The 18,184-nt window shown below is 38.6% G+C and overlaps 1 protein-coding gene across 2 annotated transcripts in view; it reads left to right on the forward strand.

The window, feature by feature from the left end:
* Positions 1-680: 680 nt before the first annotated feature.
* The window catches only part of LOC124605121 (biorientation of chromosomes in cell division protein 1-like 1), a 90,547-nt gene continuing 73,043 nt past the window's right edge, over positions 681-18,184 (forward strand). Inside the window, exons 1-2 of one of the 2 annotated variants that reach the window (XM_047136597.1) lie at positions 681-981; positions 2,469-2,609. In XM_047136597.1, coding sequence (XP_046992553.1) covers positions 968-981; positions 2,469-2,609 — 155 coding nt within the window. In that variant the 5' untranslated portion in view covers positions 681-967. The remainder of the gene's footprint in view (positions 982-2,468; positions 2,610-18,184) is intronic. The other variant, XM_047136596.1, reaches the window with a different exon arrangement.

Raw genomic sequence — 18,184 nt, forward strand, 5'->3', positions numbered from 1 at the left:
GCCATGCGAGCTGAGATCACATGACCTGCACTGACCTGACGTAACAGACAGTGTGTATAAACGGTGTAGTAACGGCCCGTGAGAATTCGCTCACATGTTTAATATAGTTCTGTCAGTAATGAGAATCAGATTGCAGTTATTTTGTAGGTACAAGTTTGCCCCTGTCTCCTTTCGTTTTAAACTTATTCCCTAAATTATTTTTTCGGGTTGTTACATCTACAGTTGCCGCTTTAGCTCATACAATACGGCAACTTCGACTTCTCTCGATTGCCTCAAATACTCTCAATAAAAATTAATTTTTTTCCTTAAACATGGGGTTTCCTATAAAACAGTTTTCTCTATTTAAAGGTGTGATATTTTAAATGGGATGTTCAATGTTCAATATTCCGTGTAGTAATTTATAAAAAAGAACAGTATTTTATATGTAATTGAGATAAGATCGATACTAAACAACAACGGGCGTCAAAGTTTAATTTATATCAAAACAGGTTAGTGCTAAGGTTGCAGTATATTTAGTATCAAGTGGAAATTACTAATTGGTCTATAACTGAAGCTAAATAAATAACAAATATGTCTGTTGTTCCACAAAGAGTTTTGGTTTTTGACATGTACTCCACATTTTTGTTGACACTTGCTAGCAGTGATCACTGGCTGCTAGTGGTGCTAGTGTGTTTATCGTTGGTTTGTTTATGGCGATCGTAGTTTATGTATGTGAGAATGGATCAGGTTTTGTAAATAAAGTGGGTTGTGTTTGAAGACAAATATTTGTTTTTGTGTGCACTATTTAGAAGGCATTCTAGATATAAGTGTCTCTTGGAGTGCTGTTTGTAAACACAAGAGCTAGTGTCAAAAATGGAGGTCTCTATGGCTCAGTATCCTCCTGGTGATCCAAGGCTTGTTGACAAAATAGTTGGACAACTGAAATCTCAAGGGATCTTCGATAGATTCCGCAAAGAATGTATAGCTGATGTTGATACGAAGGTAAGCCGAGCCATAAATTTATTACTTATGTAGTTTTTAATACGCACTCATGAGCAGCAATGCTTTCAAAAAAATAAAAACCATACTAATTTTTGTGGAGCTCAATAAATTTCAGTAATGAAGAATTTCCGTAATTGTCTAGTTCACCCTACGTACAGACAATAAGACTGTGATTCGTAAGCTGTTGGAAACAATAAAGAAGATAGTAGATTAATTAAACTTATTCGGTATTCTTGCTTCATGGGATGTTAATAGATAACAAGTATAATGATTAGTTTTCCTGACAAAGAAAAATCGACATATAATCGGAACATTAGTGCACCTCGTCTGGCCAAGTTCGACATAGTTAAATCTTTACACTGCTTTTAAGCCTTTCTTTTCAGTGGCACTCCACAATAATTAAAACCCAATAGCCGCTCGTATAAGATTTGACCTCAGAATTCTGATTTTACTGCATGGTGTTTCACTTTTTTTGCGTAGAACATATCTGAACGCACGTTAGATCTTTTGTAATCACCCCTCATGCCAATCATTATCATAGAATGAATAGAGATGTAATGACGAAATAATTTCTCGTGTGGGTTTTGTTTATCAATCAAAAACTAAAGAAATATTTGATCATCACTGTTCTATTATTGCAGGGCAAATTGTAATTGGAATGTAAAGACAGGCAGTGCTCTAAAATCTAAAAGAAATATATTTGTATAATATGAAGCCTAGTTGAATAGTTTTTAATTCATATTCTTGCTGGTTAAAATAGGGAGTGTACAGAGTGAAAGCTTTCATTGTCGTGTAATATCCTACCACATACCTAAGGATTTCGATGTTTCAATGAGTTTTCAATGCATAATGCCATTAATGTTTTGTTAGAGTTGCATTTTTCTGTATTGATAGTGAGGTATTACTGTCTAGGCCTATATAGTCATAACTCCCATTGTAACTCTGTACCAGAGATCTCTCCCCCCCCCCCCCCCCCCCTCTCAAAAAAAATACTAAAAAGAAGATATGTGCGGAGGGTTAGAAACACATACACAATAATTAATTAATCACGAATGCTGTTTTTAGATTCTTTACTCCACTGCCACTAATTAATTTCCAAAAATTCATAAATTCCCACATAATGACTGTATTGCTGTGTTTTATGCTCTTTTTAGTCATAATTTACGGGGAGGGAGAGCTAATTTGATTGGTAGTGTTGTCTGTGAACAAATTGAAACTGAATTACTTCTTGTGGTAGAGCTGCTGGTAATAAAAACCAGTGCCTCTCTTCTCATTGTAAATGGTGAGTCCAATTTTTATTATCTGGTGAAAATGACATTCTTACAGTAGCTTATAACACAACACATTCATTATAAGAACTGAAGTGGTTTAATTGCATAAGAACATGAGTGGTGTTTTCTTTCAGTCTTATATGACGATTCATCAGGTAAGTTATTCTGATTTTTTAATTTGACATGTGAATGTTAACTGAAACATTTATGTTGTAGTTCTCATTCATTACAGCCAGCCTACCAGAACCTACACCAAAGAGTAGAAACAAGTGTGTCAGCATTTCTTGCCCAACAAGAGTGGAAATCAGATCTTAATAAAAATCAAGTGCGGGATAGTCTGCGTAAGCATATTCATGAGTGAGTATTACATAACCACTGGATTTATAGATTTTATGTATAGGCACAAGTTCACAGGCTACAAAGCATAATGGTTGGTAGGGGATGCTGCTGCTATAGTAGCGACTGTAGTAAAGTAGTAGCAGTAGTTGTAGTGGTGGCAGTGGTAGTAGTAATAGCAGTAAAAGTGAAGGGTAGGAAGAGCTATAGTAGTACTTGAGAAATGCTGGTGTTTTCAATATCCATATTGGATCACTTTATGTTTTGTACATAGTCTTAACCATGGTAATGCTATATGTGTCATTAGCAAGACAACCCTCAGTAGAAGTTTAGCTATGACAGTAAAGACAAATAGGAATAATTATTTACTAGCATTTTATGGTCGAACATCATTTATACAAACTTAACGTGATCACAAAAGTTTGTGCTTGTAGAAATTTAGTTGTGGAATAATCCCGTTTTTATGCACTCCACATTGACAACAGACTGACACTCTGGCTAATCAGGATGTGGTATATAAAATAACATTAATGTTGAACTAACTTCATATTTCTTATGCAAATCCTTTACAGTGGATTTTTGACCTTTTTTTTTTTTTTTACTAGAGAAACCATGTCACAAAGTTATTGGCTATGTGCCATTTTTTCTTCTATTTATTAAAACATTCTTTTCAGCTGTATTTTAATTCTTCTTCATTTATGTCGTATGCAGAATCAATTTCAAGACAATATTGTCTCGTCTTAGGTACCTATTAGGCATGTTTCACGAACCGAATGCCGTAGGTACTTTAAGTGTCGTTCCATCAAGGGAGACGCTAGTGGTGTGTGTGGCACATGCACCATAAGTGCCCCCCTTAATTCAATGGCAACTGCAATACTGGACATTCAATTCATGAAGCACACATGACAGGTACTTAAAGATGAGAGAATATTGTCTTGAAATCAAGTGTGAGTCGTACATACATGATATATACATATAAATAAAATTAAGAATGCAGCTACAAGGAAATTGTCTTTCATTGGAATAACCTATGCAAATTTACTGTAAAGCCACTCCACTTGTAAATTAGGTCTCAGCCTGACTCCATCCTCAGCTGCTTCATTAACATTAGCAAAATATGTCTTGGGATTGCCACTTACTTTTACTGCCATTGTCATGGTAGGAGATGAATTAATGTGATTGCAGACATCTTTTATTTTATTTTCTGTTCTCACTGCTTTGACAAGAGCTGAATGTTCATTGTCTTCATTGATTAATTGTTACTGTGTGACTTCTCCTGTTGCTTATCTTTCTTTCTGTGTTTTATGGGTAATTGATGTGGAAACTGTTGTATTAATTATTTGTTGTTCTTTACAGTGAATATAAGAAACAGAGAACTGAACTAAAATTACCTTTGTTTTCCACCATATGTATATGATGCAAAGACAATATTCCACAAACTTTTTTTTCTAGAACTGCTAACATTTTGTAAAGGTTTGAAGAAATAATTATAGCATGCAAAGAAAGTGGAGAAGGGGAAGTTGCAGAACCACAAGAGCAAATGAGTGTTTGCAGGAAGCACTCAGTACATAGTGGAATACAGAGTTTTGTATCTGTTGGTAGAACTGTGATATGTAATTATGATACAAAGAGAAAATTTCTCCAGAAAAAGCAAAATTTGCAGCAAACATTAAGGATGCTCCAAAATTTCTGAAGATGGATATTGGCCAAACAGAGAGGGTAAGAAAATTCAAATATCTTGGGGAGATAATTCAAGAAAATGCTTTGGAAAAATCTGCAATAGAGGAAAGGTTGCTTAAAATGACGAGAGCATATGGTATCAGCAGCAAGGACCTCTTCAATAAAAGTGCCTTTCCAGAAATGCAAAAATAAGGCATTACAACACAATAATGCAGCCAGAATGCCTATATAGAAGCCAATGCCTGGTATTAAACTGTAATTTAGATAAATTAGAAGTACCAGAAATGTGAATTATAAGGAAAATATTTGAACCACAAAAAACAGCAGGAGGTTGCAAATTATGAAGTAATGCACAAATATACCAAACTACAGAAAATATTTCAAACGTAATGAAAAAAAGAAGACTCACGTTTTTTGGGCATCTGTTTCGAATGCAAGGCAGTTGATTAACTAATAAGAGTTTCAAATACTTGTTGGGGTAAAAAGTTCACTACAACGAGGGTCAACGAAGTAAAAAAAGGATTTAGAGAGGAACAATATATGAATAGACGATATAAAGAACAGAGAAGCCTTTCAGGAAAAAGTATTGAAAATGGAAGGACTCCAAGGTAGGATAGCTAAAAAGACTGGGTCAAAATGGTCTGAAGACAGAAAGAAGAAACATAGTGAACACATGAAGGCATACTGGAAAAAAAGAAAAGAACAAAAAATGAAGAATTGAAACTGGAACCTGGTCCTCAGAGGGCATATTCACACAAGGGGAAAAAAAGCCTCAGTAGTACATCTTAAGTTTGTATGCAGTTTTGAAACAGAATTTCTCCAAAAATTAATTAGATGTGTTATTAAAAAACATTAGGCCTAAGTAAACCTTCAATCATTATAGGAGTGGATGTATGTGAGTGTAGACTTTCCCGGCATATGTGCTCATGAAATCTCTGACTTCCATCTGGGTGGCTGCACTGAAATTCCATGATGTTTCCATCAGTGTTACTCTCTTCAAAACATTGTGAAATATGAATGCAGTGATCCAGATGCAGGCCCTAAAAGATTTCATCAGAGATGGTTATGTCTTTGGAACAAAAATAAAAAAAAATTGTAAAACAGTCAGAATAAGCAGTAGTGGAAAGTATTGTAATGTTGTAAGCTTGTTGTAAAAAGAAAAGATAAGAAATCTCTGGCACATATGCATCATAATTAACAGCTGAAACTGTCAGATAATATTCATATGGAATGTTGTTACAGAACAGCCAATGAAGACCAATGGCAGAAGATTACTTTTCGGTACAGAAGGAAAAAAGATTATAAATGTCATAACTGTTTTACATATTTCCTATAGTTACAGACAAATCTTGCTGAGAAAATTTATCTCGGTAGTTTTGTAGAAAAGGCATAATAGGATTTTGAAGAAGCAATAGCAGGAAAATTTAATGGAATTTAATTGTGCCACACATACCTTTGTGAAGTAAGGAAAAATCATCTGATTTATAAATAGTGAAGAATGGTGACCATAGATCTCAATAACTGTTGACTTTCTCTTTGGCCAGCCCTGCTGGGGTCATCCAGTGTTTGAGGTGCTTTGCTGTCATAACAAAATGCAAGTTTAAATTGGTCCTGAGCTTGCTTAGTTAAGTTCATGTTAGCATATTCCACAGGCAATTCCATTCAGTTCGTTCCTGCCTCCCGGAGGAAGTTATTCACACGGTGGACTTGTATTGATGGATTATCGTCTTGAAACATGAACCCATTGCTGAAATGTTGATTGCTGGATTGGAAAAGAGGTAGAAGGATCCTGTCTCAGTAATGCACAACCTTCAAGTTACTCTTTATAGTAGTTATAGGTGTCCAACATCCATACATTATACAAGCCAAAAATATGAGAGGCGTACCTCCTTGCTCAACCCATGAGACGTACAGTAGTACCTGGCCGCCTTCATAGTCTGCTACAATGGTCTCATCAGTCGTCAGGCAGATTGTGCACTTTTAGAAAAAAGAACCCAATGCCATTGGTCCAGGTCCCAAACCAAATGTACCCTTTCCCAATTTCTTCACACACTATGGTACCAGGTGGTTTCTACAGTTGTTTGTTATGGACGGCAGGAGTCCAACCTGATTTGCATGTTGTTTTTGTTGACACCACCTTCCCAGTTTGCCTCAAAAGGTTGCACACAATCCATTTGCTTTCTCCTTGGGTATCAACAAGCAGTAATTTGCAGTTTGTGATCACCGTTGGTGGTGTTGACTTGTGGCAATCACCACAAGACAGACCACTGTGAGGCACATCTTCAGTGTTTTGTATGTCATTATAGCACCTGAATGTTCAGCTGACAAAGCTGTGGTGATCACCACTTTTTTTATTATTATTATTTCACAATTCCCTCGCTGACAACCTGTCCTGTGGGAAATAACCTTTTGAGGCATTTAACTGACAGAACAATGTAGAGCTAGTGCAAAATAAGTTCATACACACGCAGAAAAGCATTCCCCTCCTCAGCACTGGGTGAGTCCACACCTTTTCTCTGAATAGCAGCCACCTTGGTTTGCTGTCACATTCTGAGAACTGTGCTTCATCTGTTGGTAGTGGCCATCTCAGTTGTTTACATGCTAGCTGTAATTCAGAAGTTATGCTTGTGAGTTGAATTGCAACTGCCCTACCGCATGATGGATGGCGTGAGAGAACTCTCACCACTACAGTTGTGCCCTCCCCTATCACGTCATCTACACAGGTTATTTTGTGAACACACTGCACAAATCACATTTTCCCATTGATGATTAGAGACGAAGTGCACTCCATTAAACTACACTGAGAATGGAGATTTATCTCTGTTACACAGGTGGCTGTACAAAGCAATCTCCTGTGGTCAAAAGAATATTGAGGAAAAAAATGCAAGTCATGGGGGTGATGCAAAAATCTCTCTGAGCAATTTAGTTGTTACAAAGTGTAATAAATTTGTAATCAACTTCTTTGCAAATAATAACTTCAATACATCTTTGTGAACTAAAAAGTTATAGAAAATGAAGTTTCTGTGTTTAAAAAAATCTTACACTTCCAGTTTTGGCGATCCACTTTTGGGACAATGGTCCTGGGAAAGCAGCCATCTACAATTTCTTGAGTGTTCCATTTTCAAAACAGCCACTCTGGTAGGGCACAGTAAAAAGAACTTAAATGATGTTATTTTGTCATACATCAAAAATTGTCTGCAGTTTCATAAAAAATACAGAAAGATTTTAAAAGAGGTTTTTTCTATAAGAATGATGACTAGATCCATGACAACAGATCCTCAACACTAAATATTTGGATAGCATTGACAGTTCTTGCTGAGATATTTAGAACAGGTTGCTACATTTAACATAACGTCAAATGACTAGGTTATTTGAGGTATAGCAGAAGCTCAGATTGGCAAAGGAAACCAGTGATTCTTTTTTCAAGGGAATCATCTCAGCATTTACCTTAAGTGATTTTGCAGAAAACCTAAGAGTGGATGGCTGAAAGGATAACTGAAACAAGATCTTCCACATGTGAGTCCAGTGTCTTAACCTCTTTGCCAACCCATATAAGAATAAAGGCACCAGGCCACATAAACAAATTTAGTTGACTTACTATACATATATTGTTAAGCTTCATGTCTCTCATTATACGTACAGGCAAGTTTTGGGCTCATAATGAAATTTCTTCAATCTTTCATACAGTGATTGTCACAAAGGCTAGGTATTATTTGGATCTAGGTTATCATGGTCTCAAACCGGAATGTTTCTCATAATTTGCAAAAATGTGTTTTGGGCCATGTCAATAGAAACAGTCTTGTTCTGACAAATGTGACCCTTTCCCATGTGCAAATTCAAACTAGGAAGCTGACTCATATTGTTTACTTAATCTCAAATAGATTGTGAAATTAGGCAGAAAGAAGCAAATGTTTATTGACATGTTTAATGCTAACGTGTTGGACTGAAATAATGCACACAATGGTAGGTTTGGACAGTTACGTGGAACACAGCAATAAAGTAACTATGTAACTCAGTTATGTCAGCATGGCATTGTCACACTGAAATTTTCCCTTATTTCACATTGTATCGCTTACTACAAACTGTGAAAATTTGTGATCCAAAAATTGGACAGCTGTCTGTTTGAAATGGGTTACTACTCTTAGAATTTGATCCCAAAATTCAGTAAAGGAATACAGTGCCTAACTAATGCATGTATTCTGTCCCTTGCTACAGCTGATCTGTTTTGAAATATGTATTTAGCTACTTTCTGTATGATCTGACTTTGGTAAACGATTAAATAAAGTTCATTCCAGTCAGCATTAAAAGTGACCAAAGGTGTGAAATAGTTTGGATAATTTCTTTCTGGCTGCATTTGTTCAGTTTATGCAGTGAGACCAAGCAAAGCAATTTAGCTGTGTAGTGGATCAGAAACCATCACTAAAACCAGGATTCTCATATTTGGAATAAACTTTTATACACTATTAGTCCTTTGTATGCATCAGTCCAAAACTGCTGTAAATTTCTGAGGAAAATTCATTTTTCTAAGTAGACTATTTTTATTTTTGAAGCAATTAGTTTGTTTCATGCTTAAAAAATATTAGATAACTTTACTCTCATCGGCATTTTCAAGCTGCCACTGTTACTTGTATCACAGTGGAAATCTGTAATCATACAGCATCTTACACTCCACACATTCTTACGTTCATAATTGATTGGGCATAACTATATCAGGTGTGAATTGTGCATGCAAAAAGAGATCTTGATTTTAAGACATTGACATTACCATTGGTAGTTTTACTTGAAATTGTGAAACTAATGTGCTTTAATGTGTTGTACACCAACACAGTGACAAACTTCCATGATCGCATTTTTCTCATTGTGTATATGGAATTTACATGTGACGTAGTTTTGCCTGAAACTACAATGATCATTAGAAACCTTTATTAACATCTGTGCATGCCATCTGAGAACAAGTAATGAACTTACTGCAACATTCATTGCTATTGCACACCAATGGCCAGAGGCTACCATCCCATGCATAGGCTGCCATTAACATCTCAACACAAACTGCTGTTTTTGGAGTGGTGCTGTGACCAGGAAGTGTGGGCTGTTGCTGCTTTGTGGTTCTGCACTACTCCTGATGACCATAGTCAGTGAATATGGCGGCCATCTGGGGAGCAGTTCGTTCTTCCAATGTTTTTGGAGAGGCACAATAGTGTTACCCTCAGATCATGGTGTAGTGTAGTGGAGGGAACCATCGGATGTGACATCAGGTCACTTCTGGTTGTGACTGAGTTCCTACGGCACAGCGGTATGTTGCAAACATCCTGTTTCTTCGTGCTGCCATATTTTACGGACTATAAGATGATATGAACTATAAGACACATCTTATTTTTTAAGCAATTTTTAAAACATATAACATTTTTACCATTTTTTGTTATTAGACTGCAAAGTCAAACAAAAAAATCTTAGTTTATAAAACCAAACTGCCCTGAAACTCATCATCTGAACTTTCTTCTTCTTGCTCATCACCATTGTCCTCTACACATGTAAGATGGTCTCCAGTGTCATTGAAAGCATTACTTTTACCACACTTCTTGAAAGATTTAACAGTAATATCTTCTCTCATTCTGGACCACAACTGTCTTATCCACTGACACACTTGTTTGATTGTAGGTCATCTTAAAGCTCCGTTTGGCATGAATTCATGTTGGGTTTCATCCATCATCCATTTGTTTCATACACTTTAAATGTTTTATTTATTGAAACGCAAAGAGATTGCAGTTGTGAAGTAAGTCGTCCTGGAATAACAGCAAGCACTGTTTTTCCCTGTCTCAATTTATCTCTCACAGAATTTTTCAAATGATTACTAAACTGATCTAGCGCAAGACAAGAACTCTTCTTCAATAAAGCACCTTTCCTTCTCTCCCACACTCTGTTAATCCTTAATTTCGTACCAGCCTCGTCCATCCAACGCTTGTCATGTACATGAATAACAACACCTGGCAGTATTTTAGTAGGTTTTGGCATTGCTTTGCACTTGGAAATGATCATTGAATTAAGTTTAGTACCATCAGCACAACATGAAAGGACAACGGTGTAGTGCATTTTTTGATGTCCACTTGTTTTTATAGTTACAGTTTCAGCGCCTTTCATGACAATGGCTTTGTTACATGGCACATCAGATGTCAGAGGAATTGGCGTAGTTCCACACTGGTTTTCTTTTGATGTTGAATAATAAAGTGATGGAAAGAGTGTTTTCTCTTCATACTCCTGTGGAATTTTCTGAGATATTTTAGTTTTGGTTTGCATGCTAAGTCCGCGACACTTCATTAACCTTTAGCACCAACCACTCTACCCTTAAAGTCCGTTAAGTTGCACTGTAATGCTGGCATATGAGTGTGTATGTGAATCATTTTTGTATTAATTCCAATGCCATTTTGATGGTGTTCTTGAATCCATTTCAAAATGTCATCTTCTAGTTTTGACCGTTTGGTATTCAGTCTTCTCCTTTTTTTTCAGTTCTTTTTTACTAGCCTCCCAATTGCGAATGGTTTTTTTCTGTTGGTGGACGGCTGAAATTATGCTCAGTTGCTCTGTTTCTATGTGCTTCTGTATATGCTATTACTGTCACTTTATTGCCCGCATCATGCAGTGGTTAGCACACTGGACTTGCATTCAGGAGGGCAACGATTCAAACCCACATCTGACCAATCGGATTTAGGTTTTCTGTGATTTACCTAAATCGCTTCAGGCAAATGCCCAGATGGTTGCTGTGAAAGGGTATGGCCGACCTCATACTCCATCCTTCCCTAATCCCATGGGACCGATGGCCTCACTGTTCGGTCCCCTCCCCCGAATCGACCAACCAACCATCATATGGATACCTTTTATTTTTTCCATTACGAAATTAGCTAATAACAGAAATATTGTATTGTTACGAATAATACAAATAACTTTCAATCCAAGTTCACTGGCACTGTAGACTGTAATGACACATCATAGGCTACACAGTGTTCTGGGTTTGTGATGGCGGGATGGGAGGGAGATAGTGATAGCGAGCTTGTGAAACTCTTCCCAAGCAAATAAGTGCATGCATCCAGGCCGTGGGGGGGGGGGGGGGCAATGCCATGTTGATAAGTGTGCTCATACTGCCAAGTTCATTGTAAATTTGAACTGATATTGTAATCGCGGCACTGAAATAATATCACATACACTCTCAGTGTGCGAAGTTTCTTCTGGATGCTTCTCTTTGTTTGTAAAACAGTGCAAAATCAAATTTTAAGTTTTCAGAGAAAATAGTTTTTTTATCACTGTAATTCTTTTGTAATACAATACTGAAAATTGATACAAACTGAAGAAAATGTGTTTAATTCAGAAGTATTGTGTTAATAAACGTGTTTCAGGTATTTTGATAAATTAAATGAACCAGAACTCAACAAATGTTTTTCTAATTATATCTGGCTGATGAATACCCTTTATTACTACTAAGAATATAAAAGCAGTGTAGTTCCTGGAATTATTTTTAATATTCTGCTGATCTACCCTCCATTTTGTCATGTCATAACCAAAATCAGGTCCAAACCTGCAAGGAGCGTTGTCAATGAAATGCAACACTTTGCATTGGAAGCACATTCATTACATCACCTACATAAACACAGAACAGCCTCTTGGATGGAAACTGCTTCTGTTTACGCAGGCACGCAATATTCCAGAATATGAAAACATTACAAACATAAGAAATTTTGGATTTTATTTGGTCACTCACAGTATACTAGCCAGCAACTGTAACTGCTACCCCATCACATGTGCGGCACATCTCACAGCATTGCTCTGTCATTTGGAGAAACAGCAACCAACTGCTTAAGTAGTTCTCACTGGAGACAACTACATTAACCTAGATCTTGTCAGTGGCTCTCTGTGTGGCAGTGCCGGAGGATCCATATGTTAGGGTCATGTTGTCATAAGCCCTTCACGAAGATGAGCATCAGAGATAAGCACTCTCATTGAAGCTTTGTGATTGCCAAGTGGGCCTTCTGTTCCCTTGAACAGGTAGCTCCCATCATCAGTCTGTCCACCAGAACTGTGGTGGGGGCTTCATACAGGGTACATGAGTGATGTCTCCGCACTTTTTTCTTCTTGAGGAAGGGTCATAACCCTCGACTTCCATTTGTGACATCCAACAAGAGGTGAAGGATATGATACTGCCCAAAGTAATATTTTAATAACGTTTCTGATTGACCCACTTTCCACACTAGTGTGAAAATCCTTACCAAGACCTCCGAGCTGTATCTCACTGGCCACTGCTTAGCGTTATAGCATCTCAGTCTTCCTCGTGGGCATCTGGGGACCATATACAAGCCAACTTTCTTGCTTCTTCAGTATTGGGGATGAAGCATTTCACATAGTCATCCTGAGTATTGTCCATTTGAAATGGGAACACTGTATCCATTGTCATTTCAGCCCTGTGACCGTGGACCAGAAGGAGAATGATGTGAAGTCTGCAGTGTGTTGTTTCCCTGTGTTATTTATGAATTTCATGACAGGCAGAATTGTATCCCAATCTCTCAGTGAGCCATCAGTATACATTGAGTGCATATCTTTCAACAGATTAAAGCATTCTGAGAGGCCATTCATCTTTGGGTGGTAAGCAGTTATCACTCTATGGTTGATGTCACAATTTGAAATGAGCTCTGATACTAGTATTGACTAAAAGGAACCTTGCAATTTCCAGAGCTTCAGCAATTGGCACAGATTTGGTGACAGTAGTCAGTACAGACTATTATCCATTGATTCCAATTCGACAGTTTTGGGAACCTCCCGAAGAAGTCAATACCAGTCTGGTGGAATGGCACTGCTGCAGGCAGAATTGGTGTCAACTGCCCTGGAGGTAATTGCACCACATGCTTCTGTTGCTGACATTCCTTACAGTGGCTACCATAGTGTCCAATTAACCTGGTCAGTGATACCTGTGTCTTATTCTGTCTAGAGTATTCTGTATTCACAAATCACAGGTGACCAGATGTTGGAACTGGAAATACTTCAAAAGAGTTGTCCATTGTTGATCCAGGATGACGAGCAACCATTTCTGCCCCATAGTTCCTCTTCTACAGTATTCCATTTATTAATCAATATTCTCCTCTGGTTGACCCCTCATTCTCTAAAGCTTATATGATTTTTGGCGATGCTGTATCCTGTCTGTTCAGCAGCAATGTCTTCAATGCAGCAATGATTGAGATTTCATCCACACCGCTGTGTTCCAACAAGGATTTCTTGAAAGGCAGTAGTCTCCTTGTGTTTGCTTCCGCTTTTGTACATCACTGTGACATACTTGTGCAGGCTCAGAGCCCATCGCACCCTCGAGCAAGGTGGCGCAGTGGTTAGCACACTGGACGCATGTTCGGGAGGACGATGATTCAATCCCGCATCTGGCCATCCTGGTTTAAGTTTTCCTTGATTTCCCTAAATTGCTACAGGCAAATGAGCATCCTTCAGGCTAATCAGCCAGGATAGAGAATAGTGGTCTGTGACAAGGATGAATAGTTTGCTAAATAAATACAGCCAGAACTTGTTGATGGCCCAAAAAACTGCAAGGCACTCCTTTTCAATTGCAGAGTAGTTCATCTCGGTCTTGGAAAGTGCTGTGAAAGCATGAACTATCACCTTTCCAGCACCTTCCAGAATTTGCACAAGAACTGCACCTAGCCCATAACCACCACCAGTGCTGTAAATCTCTGTCATGGCATTCTCCTCATACAGTGCTAAGAGTGTAGAAATTGTTAACGTCTCCTTAAGGATAAGGAAAGATGTTTCTTTCACCTCATTCTGGAAAAAGTTGGCAGCTCTGTGCAGTATTTGTTCCAAGGGACATGCCTTGGGCAGAAGTCCTGTCTGGTTTACCGGCAGTACGAGAATATTCTGAGAAAACTTCTCACATCGCGAATGCGCCAAGGGGTGAGGAAATCTGCAACTACTCTTATTTTCTTTGTAGAAATTGTTAACGTCTCCTTAAGGATAAGGAAAAATGTTTCTTTCACCTCATTCTGGAAAAATTTGGCAGCCCTGTGCAGTATTTGTTCCAAAGGACATGCCTTGGGCAGAAGTCCTGTATGGTTTGCCGGCAGTACGAGAATATTCTGAGAAAACTTCTCACATCGCGAATGCGCCAAGGGGTGAGGAAATCTGCAACTACTCTTATTTTCTTTGGATAGAGATGAACTCCATTGCCATAAACTAGGTGCCACAAATTTTGATTTCAGAGGCAATAAGGACTCAGTGGAGGTCTGCAGTCTGAACACACTTCAACACAGCTGTCAAGCAGCATACATGTACTCCAAATGTCTTCAAAAAAATTACAATGTCATCCAGATAGCAAAGAAATGCCAGATGTATAAGGTGTCGAAGCAGGTTGACCAGCCAAAACTCGGATTGCTGGAGTGTTAAATAGCCCAAATGACAAAACTTTGAATTCATAAAGGTTGTCAGGCTCATCAACATCAGTCTGCCAGCAGCATGTCTGTGTGTTGTAGTTGAGAGCTACATTCCTTCATTCAAGTATTGGGGGTGTCATCAGTGTGTGGCAGTGGGTAGACATCTCTGTTTTATGATTTTTTTCAATGATCAGGAGTCAATGCAGAAACACCATGTGCCATCCTTAGTCTTCTTCACAAGGACCACAGTAGAAGACCTAGGACTCACCGAATGTTTAGTGATGCTGTTTCCTTGCAGCATCTTCTCCATTTCTTCTGAGCTAAGAATCATTCAGAAGTCTAGTGCACCCTGCATGTTGTTGTTGTTGTGGTCTTCAGTCCTGAGACTGGTTTGATGCAGCTCTTCATGCTAATCTATCCTGTGCAAGCCTCTTCATCTCCCAGTACTTACTGCAGCCTACATCCTTCTGAATCTGCTTAGTGTATTCATCTCTTGGTCTCCCTCTACGATTTTTACCCTCCATGCTGCCCTCCAGTACTGAATTGGTGATCCCTTGATGCCTCAGAACATGTCCTACCAACTGATCCCTTCTTCTAGTCAAGTTTTGCCACAAACTCCTCTTCTCCCCAATTCTGTTCAACACCTTCTCAAAAGTTATGTGATCTACCCATCTAATCTTCAGCATTCTTCTGTAGCACCACATTTCGAAAGTTTCTATTCTCTTCTTGTCTAAACTACTTATCGTCCATGTTTCACTTCCATACATGGCTACACTCCATACAAATACTTTCAGAAACGACTTCCTGACACTTAAATCTATACTCGATGTTAACAAATTTCTCTTCTTCAGAAACACTTTCGTTGCCATTGCCAGTCTACATTTTATATCCTCTCTACTTCAACCATCATCAGTTATTTTGCTCCCCAAATAGCAAAACTCCTTTACTTTACTGCTTTAAGTGTCTCATTTCCTAATCTAATTCCAGCAGCATCACCCGACTTAATTTGACTACATTCCATTATCCTCATTTTGCTTTTGTTGATGTTCATCTTATACCCTCCTTTCAAGACACTGTCCATTCCGTTCAACTGCTCTTCCAAGTCCTTTGCTGTCTCTGACAGAATTACAATGTCATCGGCGAACCTCAAAGTTTTTATTTCTTCTCCATGTACTTTATACTCTGAACTTTTCTTTCATTTCCTTTACTGCTTGCTCAATATACAGATTGAATAGCATCGGGGATAGGCTACAACCCTGTCTCACTCCCTTCCCAACCACTGCTCCCCTTTCATGTCCCTCGACTCTTATAACTGCCATCTGCTTTCTGTACAAATTGTAAATAGCCTTTCGCTCTCTGTTTTTTACCCCTGCCACCTTCAGAATTTGAAAGAGAGTATTCCAGTCAACATTGTCAAAAGCTTTCTCTAAGTCTACAAATGCTAGAAATGTAGGTTTGCCTTTCCTTAATCTTTCTTCTAAGATAAGTCGTAGGGTCAGTATTGCCTCACGTGTCCCATCATTTCTACGGCATCCAAACTGATCTTCCTCGAGGTCGGAGGTTTTTCCATTCGTCTGTAAAGAATTCGCGTTAGTATTTTGCAGCTGTGACTTATTAAACTGATAGTTCGGTAATTTTCACATCTGTCAACACCTGCTTTCTTTGGTATTGGAATTATTATATTCTTCATGAAATCTGAGGGAATTTCGCCTGTCTCATACATCTTGCTCACCAGATGGTAGAGTTTTGTCAGGACTGGCTCTCCCAAGGCTGTCAGTAGTTGTAATGGAATGTTATCTACTCCCGGGGCCTTGTATCAACTTAGGTCTTTCAGTGCTCTGTCAAACTCTTCATGCAGTATCATATCTCCCATTTCATCTTCATCTACCTCCACTTCTATTTCCATAATATTGTCCTCAAGAACATCGCCCCTGTACAGACCCTCTATATACTCCTTCCACCTTTCTGCTTCCCCTTCTTTGCTTAGAAGTGGGTTTCCATCTGAGCTCTTGATATTCATGCAAGTGGTTCTCTTTTCTCCAAAGCTCTCTTTAATTTTCCTGTATGCAGTACCTATCTTACCCCTCATGAGATAAGCCTCTACACCCTTACATTTGTCCTCTAGCCATCCCTGCTTAGCCATTCTGCACTTTCTGTCGATATCATTTTTGAGACGTTTGTATTCCTTTTTGCCTGCTTCACTTGCTGCATTTTTGTATTTTCTCCTTGCATCAATTAGATTCATTATGTCTTCTGTTACCCAAGGATTTCTACTAGCCCTCGTCTTTTTACCTACTTGAGCCTCTGCTGCCTTCACTATTTCATTCCTCTAAGCTACCTATTCTTCTACTGTATTTCTTTCCCCCATTCCTGTCAATTGTTCCCTTATGCTCTCCCTGAAACTCTGTACAACCTCTGGTTCTTTCAGTTTATCCAGGTCCCATCTCCTTAAATTCCCACCTTTTTGCAGTTTCTTCAGTTTTAATCTACAGTTCGTAACCAATAGATTGTGGTCAGAGTCCACATCTGCCCCTGGAAATGTCTTACAATTTAGAACCTGATTCCTAAATCTCTATCTTACCATTATATAATCTATCTGAAACCTTTTAGTATCTCCAGGGTTCTTCCATGTATACAACCTTCTTTCATGATTCTTGAACCAAGTGTTAGCTATGATTAAGTTACACTCTGTGCAAAATTCTACGAGGGTTGTTTTTTAAGGAAGGGCCGTTTTTATTTTTAAAAAAAGATACAAATACTTTTGCAAAAAAAATTTATTTTCTGATTCTACACACTTTTACCTATTTTTCTACATAGTTGCCTTGTTTATTTAAGCACTTGTCATACCGTGCAACTAAGTTTTTAATTCCCTCTTTAAAGAATTCGGCCGCCTGCTCCGACAGCTAAGAGTTCACGGCCGCTTTCACTTCATCGTCGTCATTGAAGCGCTGCCCGCCAAAATGGTGTTTCAGGTACCGGAAAAGGTGAAAATTGCTAGGAGCAAGGTCAGGGCTGTATGGTGCATGGTCCAAAACTTCCCAGCCAAAAGAATCAATCAAATCCTGAGTCTTGTGAGAGGTGTGAGGCCTAGCGTTATCGTGCAGGAGCAGAACTCCTTTTGTCAGCATGCCGCGCCTTTTGTTTTGAATTGCTCTGCGGAGCTTCTTTAGAGTTGCACAGTAGGCATCTGAGTTGATTGTCGTTCCTCGTGGCATAAAGTTCACTAGCAAAACACCACGCCGGTCCCAGAACACAGTTGCCATAATCTTGCGCTTTGACAGCGTCTGTTTGGCTTTGACCTTGACGGATGAGGTTGTGTGTCGCCATTCCATCGATTGTCGCTTGCTTTCGGGAGTGATATGGGATACCCATGTTTCATCTCCAGTGACAATTTGACTCAACATGTCATCCCCTTCTTCCTCGTAACGAATCAAAAAGTCCGATGAAGTGGCAAATCTCTTCCCTTTGTGGTCCTCAGTGAGGAGTCTGGGTACCCACCGAGAA

This window comes from Schistocerca americana, chromosome 3 (genome assembly GCF_021461395.2).
Source record: "Schistocerca americana isolate TAMUIC-IGC-003095 chromosome 3, iqSchAmer2.1, whole genome shotgun sequence".
Taxonomy (NCBI): Eukaryota; Metazoa; Arthropoda; class Insecta; order Orthoptera; family Acrididae; genus Schistocerca; species Schistocerca americana.